The following is a 20,403-nucleotide window of genomic DNA, read 5'->3' on the forward strand; positions in this document are numbered from 1 at the left end:
GCAGAGGGAAGAGCGTGAGCTTTGAAGCTCAGCAGATCTGCATTTGACTCTTGGCTCCCTGATGATCTGGGTGACCTTGGGCAAATCACTCCCCTCAGAAGCTCATGGTCTAGTGAAAAGCCAGATGCATGAATACAGCATTTAACTTCCAAATTCATGTGCCTGTCCTGTACCTCCCCTTCTCTTCCCTTCCCAGTAAGGCAGAGGGAATGGGCCGTGTTTATTTGCAAAAGTCTTCCTTCGTGGAAAAATATACACATGCATACACAGATATGTATAGTCTCATGGTTTTCTAAAATTATTTGTGTATATACAAATATTTGTGTTTGTGTGTGTATATATATTCTAGAAATAAGATAATAGTAGGCTGGGCGCAGTGGCTCACGCCTGTAATCCTAGCACTCTGGGAGGCCGAGGCGGGTGGATCGCTCGAGGTCAGGAGTTCGAGACCAGCCTGAGCAAGAGCGAGACCCCGTCTCTACTAAAAATAGAAAGACATTATATGGACAACTAAAAATCTATACAGAAAAAATTAGCCGGGCATAGTGGCGCATGCCTGTAGTCCCAGCTACTCGGGAGGCTGAGGCAGTAGGATCGCTTAAGGCCAGGAGTTTGAGGTTGCTGTGAGCTAAGCTGACGCCACGGCACTCACTCTAGCCTGGGCAACAAAGTGAGACTCTGTCTCAACAAAAAAAAAAAATAAAAAAATAAGATAATAGTGTATTAATGTTGGTTTTCTGACTCTACCTTCCTCTCAAATGGTTCAGGAATTATGTATATATGAAATATATTTAATAGTATATCTAATATATTAGATATGCAATGTTAAATATAGTATTTTAAATCATAATATAATTAACATTAAATATTATATTAAAGGTATATTGAAATATTTAATATTTATAACATATTTAGTACATCAATATATAATATAATATTAGAGAGAGAGAAAACAAATAGGGTGAAACGTTAAAAGTTAGGGAATCTAGATATGGAGGATAAGGAGTTCTTCATACTATTTTTGCAAATTTTCTGGAAATTCAAAATTGTTTCAAAGTATATTGTTCTTCTAAGAATTTAAATAATAAGGGATTCGAGCCCCTTCCTGGCCTCAATCGAGCCTTTTCTCCAGCAGCACCTCCTGCCACACACCCCACGTTCAGTACCGAATTTTGTCCACTGCCCATCACACGGGTCCCAGCCCTGGCTGCACAGTGGATTATCCTGAGGAAATGTTAAATAGGCCAACAGGAGGGCCTTTCCCATGGCCAGTTAAATCAGGATTCCTGGGAGTTTGCCCAGACAGCCGAGGTTGAGACACTTGGAGTTACAACTTCCCGCACGCCCTGCCGTTGCGCTTCTCCAGGCCTTTGCGCAAGCAGGTTCCCGTGTTTGGAGTGCGCTTGGCCACCTCGTCTGTCCTGCAGATACCTGTTTATTTGTCGTTGCCCACTCACAGGTCATGTGCTTAGCGAAGCAGTTCAGGCATCTGCTCCCCACCCACGGAGGAGCCAGTCCTTTTCTCCTCTGCTGTTAATTCCTGCTTTCTCTGTTTCTACAGCTCTCGCACACTGTTGTAATGAAGTGTCTACTCTACCTCCCAGCCGACTGTGAACTTTAGGGAAAAGTCCACATTATGTTTGCTTTTGTTATCAGCATGGGGCTAGCGTCTAGCAGGATTCTAAGAAATGTTTACTAAATTAAATGCAAACAAGGCTACACTTGTTGGAGTAAAGTTATAACAATGAGCTATGGGGCACTCAAGGAGGAGCTCTTGACACTGCGCGGCCCTAGGGGAAGGAGATGGAGCTTACACGGAATCCGAGTGACTGAGCAGGCAGATGGCAGGGAGAGACAGGGAGAGCAGGCACCAGGCAGGGAGAGACAGGGAGAGGCAGGGAGAGGCAGGGAGAGGCAGGGAGAGCATGCGCAGAGATGGGAGCCGGGCTGAGAAAGGGGCAAGTCCGGGTAGTGAAGGCAGGAGGGGCCTTTCGTCACTCGGGAAGCACAGTCAGCACCTGGCACAGCTCTAGCACACAAGGAGCTTCTCAATGAATCATTTTTAGAGGAGTAATGAGTGAATGAATTTTTGCTCTTTTTTTTTTTTTTTTTTTTTACATTTGGCAGGGGTGTCATGGAACCTGATTAAAACTACTAACTTTCTCCCCAGAAAAATGCATATGCATATCCTTTCACCTAAAATTTTAGAGGATTTACAGATTTTCTGAATTGTATCCAGTGACCCTTCCCCCAAAATGATATGCCAGATTTTGAGAAAAGGGGGATGCATTTTAGGTGTAAGAGGGATGTGCTTAGACTCATATATAAGGCAGGTCACTGAAAGTGTGTGAAGGATAGACTGTGGGAGACACGACAACCATCAGAGGACACCCCGTAAGTCACTGCAGTTGTCAAAGTGAAACCCAAATGCCGGAACTAGGCATAACAGAGAGATGCCCAGGAGAGGACAGATTCAAGGGGCGGTTATAAGGGATTGGAAACAGGAAGCTCAGGGTGACTCGGGGCTCTCTGCCTTTGAGTGACCACACAGTTGGGGTGTCATTCCTCATGCTAGAAAATCCTGGGAGAGGAACAGACTTGCAGGAAAGGATGTATTCCGTTGCGTAGGGCTTGCATTTGAGTTTCCTGAGAAAGGGCTGGGTGGAGTTTCCCTAGCGGAGGTTGCAGGTGGGGGTGGTGGGGATGGGGCTCTCCCAGAGAGCGAATGTAGAGCAAGACAGAAGAGGCGGCTGGAGGGACAGCCCCTGCGCTCCAACCTTTGCAGTTTACACTGAGGAGCAAGAGCCAGCGAAGAGAACTGACAAGGAAAAGTCAAAAGAGGTGAAAGGAGAACCGGAGAGAGTTCTAAAAGGCTCAAAGAGCAAGTCCAATAAGGGCAGAAATTGTCCTTTTACTTTGGTAACTAGGAAGTTCATGGTGACCTCAGTGACAGCAACTTCACTTCAGTGAATCAAGTCCAAATTAAAGTCATTGATTTAGGAAGTGAAAAGGAAGCGATGAGAGGGCTTCTAGAATTTTCCCTCTGAGGGAAATCTGACTGGATCTCTAAACAGCATCCCAACCTATCGGTCAGTTCCTCTTTCTTAAAGAGCCCTCTTCCCTTGGCCTCACTAATACCTCATGTTCCAGGGGTTCCCCCAGCCGATCTGATTCCTTCCTCCCTGTCCCCCCTTTGCAAGCTCACCCCCCTCTCCTACCTTGCAGACTGACTTCTCAAGGCTCAGTCCTGGCCTCCCTCTCTTCTCTCTTTATACACTTCCATCCACAGTGTTAAATACCGTCTACAATAATGATGTTAAAATGAATATTTCTAGCCTCTTTGACATCTCCACTTCCCTGACTCAAAGGCAGCTGAAACTTTACCTGTTCAAAGCTGCACTCCTGATACCTGCCTTACCCCCGACCCCACCAGGACCACCACTGTGTTTCCATAATCAGGGACTGTCACCGCCATCCATCCAAAAACCCAGGCGTCTTCATTAACACCCTTTCTGTCACCTCTTCACTTCCTAGACATCACCAGGTTCTGTCCACTGTGCCCCCAAATGTCTCTTTATTCTAACACTCGTCCAAACCATAATCATATTTATTGTCTCACTGCAGTAGCCTCTCCAGTGGCCTGCTTATCTCCCTCCTCCTCTCCCTACATCCCATTCATCAGACTGCAGCCAGAATGATCTTTTAAAACCGAAAATCAGGTTATGTCACCTTTGCTTAAAACCCTCCAGAAGTTACCCATTGCTTTCTGTATAAAGAACAAAATCCTCAGAATGCCACTGCCTTTCTCTCTAGCTTCTTACCACTCTCGCTGAAGTTTAGCCATCTTGGCCTTCTGCACATCGGTCCCCCACATGCCCTCCTTTGGGGCCTTTGCATTGTTCTTTTCTCTTCCGAGAATGCCTTCCCTAGCCCCACCCCCAGTAAAATCTCACTCACCTTTAGCTGTGAACATAAAGGTAATTTGCTCCCTGCTAAATCTCTATCGCCTCATGGCTCATAGAAGGCACTTAATAAATATTTGAAAGAATACATGAAAAAGACTGGGTGCCAGCCAGAGGAAGACAGATGTTCGAGAAACGGTGTCCTTATGATGGGAATGATTTAGAGTCCACAGCAATTCACTAATCTGCCCGACCAAGGGCAAACAGCTAGCTGGTGGCAAAGGCAGAGCTAAAACCCACAACATTCGAGTCCTGGCCTCCACAGGTACCACGTTAGTCACTTACTGTATTTCTCAGATGAAGTTTGCCGGAGGGAAACCCTCATCTCACTCTCCCAGAAGCATCCTAACCTGTTGACCACTGTATATGCCAGGAATACTTATTAACACAGTTGCAGGATCCTGACCCTGGAGATTCTAGATGCAAACTACTGTCTTCCTGTTGAGGAGCCTAGTAGAGTTGTTCAGTACTGTTGCTCTTAACTCCAATCCAAGGAGGCCGGCCGGCTTCTTCACACTCAAGTCATAGCTTTTTGATGTGTTTAAGGTAATATACTTCACACTGCATCTCATGGGCAGCACGTGCTGTTCAGGCTCCACTTAAGAGATTTTTCTTTGGCATTTTTTCTCCATTGTACAGATTCAGACACTTAGACCTTATTACATAAAAACTGACCTGGAAGTGACCGGGCCTTAAGAGAAAATGGTGGGAAATTGGTTCCAATAGATATAGATCCACCTGGGGAAACAGAAACTAGTAGAGGTGAACATTAACCCATCCCAGGTACAATGTTGTTAGTCCAAAAGGATTATAGTAAATTGAAGAAAACATCAAACAAACAGAATAAATAATTCAGGAAGGAAATTCAGAGCGGTACACTTGGGGAGAAAAAGATTTTGCCAATGTAAGACCAGGAGAGAAACTGGTTGCGTTTCAGGATAGCAGAGTCTTGGGAGAACAAGTAGAAACAAGTTTAAACAGAGCTGTGCGGTGCAGATTGCCCTGCAAGGAGCCCAGCCTGCCTAATGCAGAAGCAGGATGCACACAGAGGATGGTGGCCAAGGTCCCTAGGAGCAGAACTCCATAAAATTTACTTAACTCTTTTACTAGATGACTAATTAAAAAGCAGTTAATGAGAGTGATCATTCTGGGCAATGGAATTCAGCCATGAAGGAGTTTAATGACCTGCGGCTCAGGCCTCTGCTCCCTCCGGCGTGGTTGTGGCTCCCTGGTAATTCCGCCTGGGGTTTAGCAGAAGCTGTGCATAGCGTTCAGAATCTGGGATAGCTAGGAAGAGGTAGAGGAGAGCTTTGGGAGGCAGGAAGGAGCAAGGAAATATTAAAGTGTTTGTTTACAGCAGACGGTAAAAAGAAGGAAGCCCACCTCCATGGGAGCTCAGTAAGTGTGCTTTGTTTGAATGACAGTGCCGGTGACGTGATGGAGGGAGTGAATAGCAGACCACGTGCTGGGGGCAGGTGGGGGGGTGGCCCTGTCTGGGGGGCCTCTCTTCTAGACCCCCTGTTCAGCGATGACGTCATGCTGGCAGCTTGAAACCAGACAAGGGGAGTATTTATACCACGAGAATAGGCAGAAACTACAAATCAGGACTCTTCTCTCCCACAGAGGCAATTACTTAAAATATTCCAACATACCCGGGGATCCATTGGATGAATTCTTGTGAGAGCAGAGCTCCCTGGGGTTCTTACATTAAAAATAAGCCTGAACGTTTTTTTGTTGTTGCTTTTCTATTTTAATTACCAATACACAGTGGCACTCTTCAATTATCTTGTACTAATATTACACATCCTGAGTGCCTCAGCATCTGTGGACTCTCCTGACAAACTCACCATCTTTGAAAACATTGTTTCTGTGGGGACTTTGTCCAAGTTGCAAGTTACTGGCTTTAAAGTAAATTTTTGGAAAAGAGCCTGTTGATAAGTTGGGGACTTTCAATTCTGGGTCTTCATAGGGAAGTTAGAGAACAAAAAGAATCACATCAATTTTAAAAATATAGGTTGCAAAATATATACTAAGTGAAAAGGCAAAAGGACTAGAATTGTTTAACTTGGAGAAGAAAAAGATTAGGAGCAATTTGGGGAGTGAGTACCAGCTGTTTGGTTTTGATTTAAGGGTTTTGGCGGGGGCAGGGCGGGGCGGGGGCTTGGTTTTTTTCCCCACTGTAAGCCTCCGGGATTTGGTTAGCCAAGGGATGAATATTTTTATGGTATTATTCTGGGATGAATGATTTGTGGATTTTATTTCAAATATTTGCAAACTTTGTTGCCTCGATAAGAGATAATTTACATATGATCTGTGTTGACGACAAAGAAATAGTTAAGACGAGGTTACTTGTCTCCTTGAAAATTAACTGTCACCTCCATGATCCCAAGGCTACAGGTGGCATAATGTATTTCAAAATTTTGAGAAACATGATATAATTAAACAAATCTCTTTATAATACATCTTAGAATACCTAAATACAAAATGTACTATTTTCTCTATAAAAAAAGAATATTATAAAAGACTATCTAATATTACTATAAAACCTTAAATCAAGCACTCTAAATCAATACTTTTTGATAACTGAATGAGGGAAATGATGTTATTTGGGGGCCTGTTCAATCAGTGTTAGTTATTCATTCAGAGGGATGCAAGCATTACCTTCCTAAAAGGCATTACAGTCCCTGATTTGGCATTTCCGTAAAACAATCTGAAACAATGAAATGACAGCTGTAAATCTGCCACTTGGAACCTTAAAGGATTCACATCACTCCCAGGCCTGGGTTTAACGGTTGGTTTATGATGTGGTTTCAGGATAACACTTTTAAGCATGGTATAGCGCTTCCTGCAAAACTGACATAAATCCATAAAGCTTTTTAATGATGACTCTAAAATACGGCAAAAGTTTTCTCTGAGGCATGTTTTTGGCTGGCTTATCTAAAATCTTTGCATTTCTGAATTTCCCTTCATGATCTGCCGTGGAATAACTGCCTCTAGTTCAGCTGATGGACGCACCGTGTCTCCCCCTGGCAGGGGGCGCGCAGCGAGCTGCTCCCCCAGGTGCACCTGCCTTCCCAGTGACTCCAAGGATCCCTAGCCCCTGTGTGCATAAGTATCACCTGGGAGCCTTTAAAAGTGCTGGTTCCCAAGGCCCTCAGACTCAGAGCCTCTGGGCTAAATTCTGGGCCTGGGGCCTGGCGTTTTAACAGGTTCCCAGGCAGGGGGCCTGAGGGAAGGGCAGGGACTGGGATCTGCGTACTCTCTGGGGATGGAGTAAGTGGAGGGAGCCTGGAGCACAGAAGGAAGCCCAGGCTCTTGCAGGTGAGGCGCTGCCCCTGTGATCCAGCCCCTGCTCACCTGGCCTCCCGGGGCCCAGGCTCTGTGTGCCTCCGTCTTGAAGTCCAGGTGCCCGCCTTCTGGTCTGTCCCTGCACGTGGTCCTGCCTGTCCTGCTCAGATTTGTTTGAATGCCCTGGCCTCCGACTCTAGCTGCCTCGCCCCTCCCTCCAAGCCCCAGGTCCGCCTCTTCACCCTTGTGGGGCCCAAACCTGTTGTCAGGCAATGACCCCCACATTCTCTGCCAGGAGCTCTCTGTGGCAAAGTGACCCCCTAGCGTGTTTGCCCCTGGGTGTCCTGGCCTGCCTGCTCTCCCTCTGCTCCCCTCCCCTGCCATCTGTTAGACAGGTTTGCAGGGGCCCATCCTAGGAGTGTCAGTCTGTCCCCTAGATGCTGAGCCACTGAGCGCAGGGCTCTCCTGTGTCTTCCTCACGGGATCCTCAATACCCAGCCTGAAGTGTAGTGGAGTCTTGTGTGTCTGGAATGAATGACTGACGATGTAAAAGGAGCACGTGAACTTAGTCCAGGGGCTGTGATGCTTAAGGCTGCAGACTGTCACTGCCAAATGCTTTTGCGCACAGCTCCCTCAGCTAGAAAGTTGATCTTTGTCCCCTTCACCTATACACGGCTACCTGCCTCTGGTTCTTTGCATCCCAGCCTAGGTGTCTTAGCCACAGCAAGTCTTGCACGGCCCCTGGGGACAGGGCCGGTGCCCCCATGATCCAAGGGCCGCCGTGTCTACCTGATCCTGCACTTCCCCTCTGCATTCTAATGTCTGTGTGTCTGAATCCTCCAACAGCTCAGGAGCTCCCTGAGAGCAAGGGTTGTAACCTCAGTGCCCGGCTTTGTGCTCAGCACACGTTGGTGCCCAGTAGATGTTTGCTGGCTACTCAGGCAATGAGGTGAGGTTCTCATCACATACGCCTGCGTAAACCGCCACAACACGCACCATATTGCACTCAAATTGTTGCTGTGTGTCCTCCCACGCCCACTGCTAGGTGGAACGCTCCTCACAGGCAGTGACCGTATTTTGTTCATCTTCACATTCCAGGAACTCGGGCAAGGAGGATATATTAAGTATTAATATTTGTTCAATCCTGTGTTTTCCAAGCAGGATGCTTTTGGCATTTGGAGCAAGACAATTCTTATTGTATAAGACAGCCCCGCACATTGCAGGACACGCAGCTGCCCTCGCCCCTGCCTGCTGGATGCCGTGGCACCCCAGCAGTCGTTGTGACAACCCCACACATTTGCAAAAGTCCTTGGGGTAAGAGAGCAGAGAGCGGGGGTGGGGGGAAAATAGCACTATAGTAAGAGCCTATAGTTAACTGAACTCTTTCTTTACAACTCAGCAAGAAGCACTGGGCTCTCACCGAGGTGCGTTACTGGAGTGTTGCATGTGTCAACCCAGATAACAGCGTGCTCTAAACGAAAAGATATTTATTGCAATGAGAATGCACATGTCATAGTAAACTGTGTGCATATGCAGGGAAGTAAAGGAAGACAAAGGTTTTTCAAGGAAAAAGTGAGGACGATTACATAATTGTTTTGAAATAATTATCCTTGGCTACAAAAATCAATAACAAGGGTGACGCCAGTCCAAGGTTGGACAGGCAGTTGCTGGGCAAATGCTTTTGCAGAAATATTTTTTTGTGAAAGTTTGCAATAGTCTCTGTACAAGGTTGTGCTTTTTGTTGTCTTTTGTGATAGTTTCTGTTTATCAGGTATGCAAGCCTGAGAACCCACTCTCTCCATGGCCCTCCCCAGTTCAATTTGTCAGGGTTTTATTTTTTTTAAAAAAAAACATTTAGTGACTTCATTTTGATTCTGACAACTTTCACACATATGTGTGGTGGTATGAGGTGGGGGATGGGGAATGACACCTCTCACCCGCCATTGATAATGGTAACCTGTCTTTGGAATAATAATCTTTATTGAGCACTTATATATGCAGGCACTAGGCTAAGTGTTACACATGAGTTATTTACTCCTCACAATCCCCTGTGAGGCCCCATTTTTAGAAGGAACCTGAGGGCGAGAGAGTTTCAAGCCATTGACCCACGTTAACCCTGCTGGCTGCTGGCAAGGCCACGGTGTGGCCCCGGCATCTGGCCACACTGCTCTGTGCTCACCTCTTCAACAAGAACAAACAAACGTCAAAATTCCCAGATGGAAGACGCCGATTAAAAGTCATCCTCTCCTGTTAATTATAATGTAGAGCAGTGTTCTGCAAACTATATTCTGCATCATGCATCATGTTAATTTAGTGGGATGTCCAGTGTCATGAGAATGACAGGTCCCACGGGCAATGAAGCGTGCAGGATGCTTTCAAAAAGGCACAGGCAGAGGACCATGAAGCACTAGCTGTGAAGGCCAAACGAACCTTCGTGGGTGGCTCAGCCTTTCACAGGGAGTTGGGGGCAACTTAGAACTTTGGTGCATAAACAATGGGGGCACCAAAAGCAGGTGACAGAGCTTGTCAGCCAGTTAGCCTTGATTAGGCTCTAGGAAAAGGCTAATGCAGGAAGGGATAGTGACCTTTCTTCTAATTTATTAACAATAATAACAACAAGAGGTACTATTTATTGAGCGATAATTACTTTCCACTTCACAGATGAAATAAGAGGCCTAGAGAGGTTAAGTAACTTCTCTTAAGGCTGCACAGCTAATTAATGGCAGAGCCAAATTTGAACCCAGTTCTCTCTTGTCTTATGATTTTAAACCCTATACTCTAAGCCTCTGAGCGCTTAGTGTTTATTAAGGGCTTTCCTGTGTGAATGTCCAAAGCAAATTCAGTCTCAGAGAGGATGCTTCTATCTCGGGGGTTTATGTGGTAGCACTGCCTTTATTTTCAGCATTTCTCTTCAATCTGAAAATCGGTTATTTGGTGTGAGTACTGTATGTGACCTTTTTTTCTGGTATGATTTAAGTTTCTTAAATTTTGCTATTTTAAATTTTACAGATGTCCACACTCTGTTGCATGCTTTCTCTTTGATAGAGTATTCATGGTGATGAAATAACGTCCTCTGCCTGTTATTTACTCGGTCCGACCCCCTTCCCGGAGCCAGCGCCTGCCTCTCCCCCCCACCCCAAGAGCTGCCATGGAGACCGCTGTAAAATCAGTGGTCTGCTCAAGTCTGAAACGTTGCTAGTATTGACATCAGACCTCTCCTCATTTTCCAATTTTCTCTCTTTTTTTTTTTTTTAACAGATGTGGGTGCGTTTTTCGAAGAGGGGATGTGGCTGCGGTATAACTTCCAGGCACCTGCAGTCAGTGCCAAGGACACAGGCGGCAGGACGGAGAGCGCCCCCGAGCAGCACAGCGCCCCCGAGGACCTGGCCCGGGAGGAGATCGGCTTCAGCTTCAGCACCACCAAGGCGCCCTGCATCCTGCTCTACGTCAGCTCCCTCACCACGGACTTCCTGGCGGTTCTCGTCAAACCCACCGGTAAGGACAAGGACACCGAGCCTTCGGCCATTTCATTTGGGCAGGCAGAGTGTTCTAGTAAGAGTCTGGATTGTTTGTGGCTTGTTCTTTATTTCCCACAGGACATTGAGCAAATCACATGACTTTGAACTTCATTTCTGTATGTGAGAGTCGGAAACAACCTGCCAGTTGAGTGCGCTGCAGCAAAGTGCTGTAGCAATGAGGGTGATAAGGCACGGTGAGGTCTTTACAAGAACCCCGTGACACGAGCTTGAGTTGGATTTGTATGTGTAAGGATTATTTTTTGTTCCTATTAAATAAATACATTCACTGCGGTGCTAAAGAGAGATGAGCCTTTGAAATAGTAAAATTAATTTTATGTAAAACAAATTATTCTGGCGTATGACAGTGTATCAGTAGGTGCCGACAGAATATTTGAACTTTCAGTAGAAATAGAAAATCGGAGATGTTTTCATTCCTAAAGCCTCTCAGAATTTCACATTCACAGAATACATCTCTGGGCTAAGGGTTGCTTAAAGCAGGGCTGTATGTGCACTTGGCCATATCCTGGGCCATCTCCATCAGCAAACGTGCACTGAGCCAGAGAGCACCCGAGCGCACTAAAACAGGCATCCCAGTGAGCTTGCACGACGGGAGTGTCACCCCTCAGCAGTGACCTCAGAGAGAAGTCTAAACAGTCCTGGGGTGTATGAACACGCTGAAGAAGGAGGAGTCCATTTCCTCTCTGCAAACTTGCGTTCACACATGCTTAAAGTTTTAAGAAGATCACTTTTGCTATGGATAAAAACATTTTAGGTGCGTGCAGGAACAAATCTCTCTCACCCACTTCCCATGGAGATTTATGAGCTGAAAATGCGGAAGCCCTCTCTCCCATGGCTCGTCTCTTCCTGCTCTGCGATGATTATTCCAGCACTGTAGCATCTTAAAGATCAAGATTTTCTTCCACGAGGGCCAAAAATTATTAACTTAATTCAGCTTCAGTTTTTTAAAAATAGAAGATTCTTAAATTCTCTCTCCGGGCAATGCACTATTTGTTAAAAAGATGGAGGAAAAAAGTATGTTCCTTAGGATTTTACTTTTCTGAAATTATTCCCAGAGAAATAATATAAAAATCAGGCAAAGATTCAGCACGAAGATATGCATCATAGTGTTATTTGTGCAAATAAAAACTGGAAAGAACCTAGAAGTTCAACTTTAGTAAACTAGTAAAAGGAGTCACCAATTTATAGAATATTATGTATCTATTAAAATAATATTTATGAAGAGAGATTAATGACATAGGGAAATTTTGTGTAATATAATGTTAAACCAAAAAAAAAAAAAAAAAAACCCCAAGATACAGCCTTGAATGTGTATCGGTTTAGCTCTGTAAAAAATCTACACATAGGAAAAAAAACAAAGCAATAATGTGAACACAGCTGTTGGTTGGGTTGTGGATGATTGTTTTCTCCTGAGTAATACTCTTCTATACAGGTCAAATGCTCACGTTGAACAAGCGTCACTTTTCTAATCAGAAAACGATATTAAGTAGAGTCGGGAGGTAAGGGCACAAGAGAAAAAGGATGTAACCCGACTCTTCGGGAGTTCTCCAGCTCGTTCCTTCTGCATCAGGTTCAGCAGATTATTAATTCACTGATGTTCTCTACCCACATGTACCAACCTCCCAGCAGGCAGATAAGAACCCTTTGGTTTCTTCTCACGTTCCTCTCCAGGAGGATGGCTGTCACCTTCAGACTGTCAAGACTTTGATGAACATGCCCCTGTGGGTACTGTATTATGTGCTTCTCGAGTCACTGCCACACTCAAATTCGGTCCCCAGCTGTATTCGGTACCTCCCAGGCCCACGGCCTGCACCCCTGCTGCTGGCACTCACGCTTGCGTGTGTGGACATTCGTCGTGCGCAAGGGCTTTGATTGATCAAATCCATGTTAATGGCCACCATTTAATGATGCTCACTTTGTGCCTCACCCTCTCCTAAGTGTCTCACATGCATTAATTGATAGGAGCCAAACTATGCTATGAGGTGTAGACACTATTCTTATCCACTTTGTACAGTTGGCAGAACTGGAGTGCAGAGAGGTCGAATGACTCGCGCCCAGTGGGTGATGGGCAAGGCTGGGGTTCCTAAGCCCTGGTGTCTGGTGCCAGGTGCAGAGCTCTCTGCTGCAGCTGTCCCTGGAGCACTCTGGGTGCATTTGGAAAGCAAAGTGGTTTCTTTCTAATGGTTGCAAGGCCATCCTCAAACTACTAGTGAAAATTCAGCTTTTTCATACTTCAAATACTGTATGTTTTTATACATTGAAATTTAAAGTTAGAAAAATGTTGAGGAACTCATTCAGGAAAAAACATTAATAAGGTCTACATCAAAATATCAGAGGGGAAAAAAATAGAAAGTCATGATGAAATGCCCCGGCATCCCTCAAACTTCGTATACTGGAAGCTCTTGTCGCTGTTCTCCAGACCCTGCCCCCGCCAGACCCGCCTCGTCCGGACGGTGCCCCCACCAACAGCCGGGAGATGCTTGAGGTCCCACGCTCTGCCACTCACCAGTGCTCCGTCCTCCCTCTGTGGGCCACCCAGGCAAACATGTCCTGTGGATTCCACTGTCACCGTGTCCTTTCCCTCCCAACCGCTGTCCAAGGCACATGTCTTCTGCCTCCATGTTTCCCCATGTTGTTCATGTCATGGCACCACAGAAAATGATGACGTTTGAACGGCACCGGGGTAAAGGGGTGGGGTGGTGGTTTGGAGGCCACCGTCCTGCAGGTCCGCCGGGGCCAGGGGGGCCAGGCTCCAGCACCCGTTACCCATCATGGGACAGCAGTGCGCCTCACTTCTGCAAAATTCCTTCTTGATCCGTCTCTTTGCTGCCAGTGGCTCCTGCCTCCTCCTTTCCCCCAACAGCCAGAGTTATCTTCTTATATCGTTTTAGTCTGTTTCCTGTTGTTTATAACAGAATACCTAAAACCTGGTAATTTATAAATAAAAGGAATGTACTTCTTACAGTTATGGAGGCTGAGAAGTCCAAGATGGAGGGGCCATGTCTGGCGAGGGCCTTCTTGCTGGTGGAGGCTGCAGTGCCGAGGTGGCACGGGACGTCACATGGCAAGGCCGAGCATGCTAGCCCGGGTCACTCTTCCTCTTCCTATAGAGCCACCAGTTCCCCTCCCACGATAACTGTTAATCCATTAACCCACTAATTCGTTAATCTACAAATGGATGAATCCACCTATGAAGTCAAAGCCTCTCAGTCCTGCCACATTGGAGACTTAAGTTTCAACATCAGTCCTGGGGGGGACATTCAGACCATGGCAGAGGGATGTTGTTTAATGTTAATTATATAATATCCCTATTACACACTCAATGGCGCCCTCCTCCAGCAAAAACAGGAGAGACTCCCTAATCCCACAACCTTCCAACCCAGACCCACCAGCCTCTGGGAAAGAGCCTGGACTGTAGAGCCGGGCTGTCCGTGGTTGGATTCTGCTTTGCCTTTTGCCAGTTGTCCTGGGCAACCAGCTAGCCACTCCTTGCCTCAGTTTGCTCATCTGTAAAATGGGAGCACTGTGAAGATCGGAGTGCACTAATTTAATCTATATTTTGCCACATACTCAGGGGGTGCTATATGCAGAGAAACTCATTCCCCCCGCCCCCCGGGCACTCTATGCACATCTGTGCCCTGGCCTTACGCCCAAAATGCTCCCTTACCTGGAAATGCTTCGTCTTCCTCTCTAGTCGAACACCTGCCTTTCATTCTAGGCCCACATCAAGTCCCATCTCCTTTCAGTGACTTCTCCTTGCTTTAAACTCCTATTACACTTATTTTCAATGTCATTTGTTTGGCACTTAATGTACTGTATTGTTATCTGTCTCTGTTATAAATATGCCCTGTCTTCCCGGAGAGATGAAAAGCTCCCCGCACTGCATCTCCTGCCCACAACAGGTGCCCTCTAAGTGTTTGCTGATGGTAATGATGATGCCAGGAGAGAATAAATCTGTTAAGCAAGTTATTTGCTGCAGCCAATAAAAGAGCGGTCCCTTATAACTGCTTTAATTCACTTGGGAGGTGGACATGAGACACAAGAAGTGAAGCATCTCTCCATTTGAATAATATTTTATTTTAATGGACAAATATATTAACATTTTCCCTACCATCACATAGTGGTCGTCTTCTGCTATTATCTGAAAGGAATAAACATATCATTTAAATTTGATTATTCAAGAATATTGCTATTACTGTTCATGGATATTCACAATATATAAATTTAAAGTTCCAATACATCTTTTTTCTCAAAGCAAATAATTTTTGTTATTAAGTGAAGCAGTTATAGGAATTTTAAATCATATTTACAGAATCCAAGATAGCTAGAAAAAAAAAAATCTCAAAAATAATTTAGTACTGATTTTAACAAATCTGGGAAACTTAAAGGGACCAATGACAAAGAGACAGCAGGGAGGAAAATATCCATCTTTTCGCATAATTACTGGTTCCTCTGCCTCTGGCCTTCGCAGCCACAGTTCTCTTTAGCTTGTCTTTGCCTCCCCAGATCCAACGCAGTGCCTGGCCCAAGCTACGGGGTCAGGATGGTGGTCTGCATTAGAAGTGGACTCTGCACTTGGACCCAGAGAGAAAGCCCGCTGTTAGACCTTGAAAAAAGCTGTGCTAAATACATGTGTTCTAAAGAAATGAATAAGTGGTGAATCAGCACAGCTATACATTTAAAACGACTGGCTAGGATGCTATGATGTCAGAGAACCAGAAATAAAGCAGCAAGTAAAAATTTAAGACTATCAACTTATTTTTACACATGTTGTCAAACAACTGCCTAATCATCTCCTTCACTCCTAGTGGATTCTTTTTAATGCTTTAAGACAAAGGGGGAAAAAATAGGGTAAAACTCTGAAAGGTGGAGAGGGAAGCAGGTCAGGAAGAGAGAACGGCATATTCAAAGGTCCTGTGGTAGGAAGGAGAATCATATTTTCCGGGGAATAAGAGAAGCCCGAGGTAGCTTAAATGTGCAAAGTGAGAGGGTGAACGGAACTCAAATCAGACAGGGCATCATAAGCTTTATCCTGTGAATAACTGGAGGACTTTGAAGGGTTTTAAATGAACCGGTGAAATAATCAGTTATGCATTTTGGAAAGATCTTTGTTTTACTTTCCAAAAAAAAAACAACATTGGGAAGAAGAAAGCAAAGAAGCGGGAAACCATTGAATCATTTATTCAATAAGTATTGCGGCAGTGACGTCATGGGGTGGTGACGAGGGGAGCGGGGCTGAGGGCTCGCTGCAGGAGAGGGGGTGTGGAGGCAGCGAATATGCACGTCTCCTTTTATGGGACTTGCGGGAATGAAGAGCAGAGGGAGACAGGACTTGCTTGAGAGTGAAATGAGGTCAAGGGTGGTGATTTCAAAAGAGGAGACTGATTAGGGTCCAGTGACCCAGGCGAGAGAGGATGATGAAGCTCAGGTGGGCGGAGGATGAACCCGGAGCTCTGTGTGCAGCCTCATTCCTGTGGGAGTCACAGTAGGACCTGCAGGTGGCAGTGGAGGCTCTGTGGTCACCCAGATGGAGACGAGTGCAGTGCAGGGATCTAGACAAATGCAGGAGATGAAAACCAACAGTGCTTGGTAGAAACGCTACAGGCAGAGAAATCCAAGATAAAATGCTAAAGTAAAACTCAGAAATAGAGTTTGTTGAATTTTGTTCAGAAAACAAAAATAAGGAAATGCAATTAGCTCTTGATTATTCTAACAAATGTATCTCTCAACTCCAGGAACATGATGCTATAATATAGATGGCAAGTGTGATGCTAGAATGCCCACATGAGGGAGAGCAGCACGCGTGTGTGTGTGTGTGTGTGTGTGAGAGAGAGAGAGAGAGAGAGAGAGAATGCATGAGAAATGTCTGGAAGGAGAAGGCCAAGATCTTTAGAGTATTGATCTTTGAATGATGGAATTTCAGGGGACTTTCTTTTTTTTTCTTTCTGTTTACTGTCTAAGTTTTAATTACCATGTTGTATTTTATAACTTAAAAATTGGAATATCAGTTTTGTTCCTCTAGAAAGAACTGAAAGAGGCCACAAAGAATCCATTAGGTGATTTGCAGTGGGTTAGACTCCTGCTAGACTCTGGCTCTGGTTTTAAGCTCTACGATGTCAAAGGCTAATTAACACTAGGAAAATTCCAACTTGAGTAAAAAAAAAAAAAAGATAAACAATTGATTATCTTTAAACATCATAAATAAGAAAAATCATGCTCGCTGTGCAGATTAACTAAAAGCAGGATCTAGAGTGTCACATTAGTCTTTTTAATATTGTTTGTCATTGTTGGGAAGAAGCCAGAGGAAAACAAGAATGTGTTGTTGAGGCAAAAGTGCACCGTCATTAAGGGGCAGAAGTGGCCCGGGGCACCTGGGAAGCCATCTTTCCCTTTAAGTTCCCTTTCATTTGCATTTGGCTAGTCTTAACCTGAAATAAAATTTAGTACTTTGTTTTCTTGGTCTCATTGAGGCTGCCCCAAATTGCACATATTTATCTTTTAAAATTATGTTTATTTTTAATATTGTATGTTCACGATTCCTTTATATGCCCAATACCGCACTCCACTCATGGAGTGAGACCGTCCCTGCACGCTGTACTCGTTTATCTTTCATTTCTCGTGTAGTTCCTGGGTCCCGCAGGCGTCTCCACAGTCCCATATTGTATATGTTCTCATTCTTCATTCCCAGATACAATCCCAACTTGGATCATTTATGCCATTTGCTGCCATTTATGCTGCCGTGGTGACCTGGTCACCAAGGTCATTGTCGGCAGATTATAAATTCGTGTGAGCCTGGTGCTGCCCGTCTATATGGATTAGTAGGTCTTTGAGCTACTGAATCTGAATTCAAAACTGGAACAGTGTCAATGGACGTCAAGGGAGAAAACAGAGTTTACTAGAAACCTACGCAGCAAGGTGGGGAAAGTGACATATAAATGAAACCTAGAGCAAAGAAATTACAGAGTTTCCTTCCATTTTCTTATACAGGAAGCTTACAGATTCGGTACAACCTGGGTGGCACCCGAGAGCCATACAATATTGATGTGGATCACAGGAATATGGCCAACGGACAGCCCCACAGTGTCAACGTCACCCGTCACGAGAAGACCATAATTCTCAAGGTATATATGTGTGTGTGTGTGTGCATATAAATCACGTATGATATAGTATTACAGTCTCTATCCCCTGTGATACTTGGCCATTGGTTTTGTCTGGGGGGTTGGAGCAGGTGGAAGAGATGCTTGTCACTTTCTCCTACAGGTGCATGACTAGTGAAGTAGAAAGACAGTAAGTCTTACAGGAAAGGCAATGATGAAGTTGATGGTGAAGACACCCTTTTTAGGGAGAAATGGAATGAATGTTTGCTTTGCGTATTCTTTGTGGCTTTCCCAGTTTTGGACCCGCGTATCCGTCAGTCTGCTCTTCTGTCCATCACACATCTTCACTCACCTCGCTCTCAGCTGTCTGAAACTTCTCGTGTTTCCCAGCAAATGTTATTTTGGTTTTTCTGACCTACTTCTTTCACTCCTCCAACACAATATGAAGAACTATATATACATATATATATTTCTCTGCAGAGGCTTTGCCTTAAAATGCCTCAAAACACAGTCTTTCCCAAAATCTCAGCCTCTGGTTGCAGGCTTTCAGCACACAAAGCCTGGTTTTATTATGATGCTCAAATTTTATTTCAGGTTCATTTATTGCCCCCCCCCCCCCCAACAACTTTCACAATGAAGAAACCAGCCTGGGAAACACCATGAATAAAACATGACATGGGGAGGTCTCCCTGGGAGCTGAGCCAAGAGATCAAGGATGGGAACTGTCACTGCGTTCTCTAGGAGTTCAAAATAGATACCTGTCAGGAAAGGGAACAGCAGGAGGAGGCTGTTTTGTCAGTAAAGTGGAGTGTCATTTGGCAGGAGTTCAGCAGCCTCTCAGACCTCATTCCAATGCGGCTGGTCGCTGTGGGAAGTTCAGGTTGCAAAGAAAAGGCACAAGCCCTGTCTCTTTTGAGCCCTGGTGAATGTCAGATTCATAACTTGATATGGAGTTTGCACGTGGCCTTTAGCAGTAAATGCTAGAGGGCATTCTAAGGAGAGGTCTTTCCTAGGTAAATGACAACATGCTGTTACAGCTTACTGTGCCGTCAATCAAATGCGGTGTAATAAGGTTATCTCATAGTGATCGACGGAGTCCCTGAGCCTCACACAACGCCGGGCACACATTAGGTGCCGCAAATTCTTTATTGAGTAAACCAAACCCATCTTTACCCGTGACTCAATTTTAGGCAGAGACGCCAGCGAATCCAGGAGACAGATGGTGGTATACCATTTTATCAACATTGTCATCATTGGCTTTTGATTAGACATTCTCTTATTTTAAACCACCCAATCTGTCACCTCTTTTAAAGAAAGTGATTTATCTACCATTTCACCATTGCAAAATAACAGTATAAGTTAAAAAGACCTAAACAAATGGCTTTAAGGACAGGATAATAGAGACCCACCACAGCCATAGCCTCTCACAGGGTTAACTCTCACCCTCTGCCACAGCGAGTTAGAGCCAGACCTGAGTAAGGGGAGAGGACTGCACAATTTGAAGAACTCTGGGCGTTGGGGGCACAGAAAGCCAGAAATCTAGACGGTGGGGGAGCCAGAGAGCTGCAGAGAATCCAGGGGACTTAGAAAGTTTGGGGCAGAGTCTCATTCTATTCCCCAGGATTCTTTTGGTTACAAATGACAGAAAAGCAATTCAGAGCTAGTTTGTTGGGGAAAATTCCTAGGGTTGGTCGTAGAATTATAGAATTTAAGAAAGAGAATTTGGGAAATTGAAATTTGGGAAAGGAATCTAGGGAACCTGGAGGATTGAAACTATGGACCAGAATACCAGCGGGCTCCCTCCTGCCTTCCTCCCTTCCTTGCCCTCCCACTCCTTCCTTCTCCTGGTCTCTGCCTCTCCCTGAGGACTGGGCTAATTACCTCTTACTGCAAGCTCCGCCTTTCCCATATCATGAGACACAGTCACAGCAGTACTGGGCTCATATCGATTTTGCTACCAGAAGAAAAGGTCCTAGTTTCTTGATTCTGACTTTAAAGACCCAGAGCATCTCTGATCGGCCTGGCTTGAGTCGTGTACTCACCCCGTTTGGGGGCGGGAGGAACCATGACTGGTGGTCCTAATCAAATCTCATGATCAGAGTGGGGAATTGGGAGACTCCTCCAAGATCACAGAAGGCAGTTCCAGAAAAAGGAAGGAGACGTGAGGGGGCATGAAACACATTGGCTGCACAAGGCTCTGAGGTAGGGGAAGAGGGAATTCCGCCGTAGGAACTGCACCCGGAGGTGTTGGGGCGTCCCGCTCTCCCTCCTCCTCTGTCACGCAATGTAACGTGACTGCCCTGGGATTTCTGGGCACGTTTAAAAGCCAGCTGCTTCAGCCCACTTGAGCGTGGGTAGGAAAGACTTCACAGTCTGGGAGCTCCAGTCTTTCTCAGCCCAGCCTCTCCCTTCTGGCCAGGGTCTTCCCCGCAGTCCTTCCCTTTCCTGGGGGAGAAGGGAAGTAAAGGAGGAAGGTGGTCGAGGAAGAAAACCTGCGGCTCCTCCTATGGAAAAGTAGGT

The 20,403-nt window shown here is 45.4% G+C and overlaps 1 protein-coding gene across 1 annotated transcript in view; it reads left to right on the plus strand.

The window, feature by feature from the left end:
* Window positions 1–20,403, plus strand: part of CNTNAP2 (contactin associated protein 2) — a 1,217,706-nt gene that overhangs the window by 1,061,496 nt on the left and 135,807 nt on the right. The window contains exons 19-20 of the mRNA XM_069461685.1: window positions 10,509–10,745; window positions 17,774–17,907. Coding sequence (XP_069317786.1) covers window positions 10,509–10,745; window positions 17,774–17,907 — 371 coding nt within the window. The remainder of the gene's footprint in view (window positions 1–10,508; window positions 10,746–17,773; window positions 17,908–20,403) is intronic.

Source organism: Eulemur rufifrons, chromosome 29 (assembly GCF_041146395.1).
Source record: "Eulemur rufifrons isolate Redbay chromosome 29, OSU_ERuf_1, whole genome shotgun sequence".
Classification (NCBI taxonomy): domain Eukaryota; kingdom Metazoa; phylum Chordata; class Mammalia; order Primates; family Lemuridae; genus Eulemur; species Eulemur rufifrons.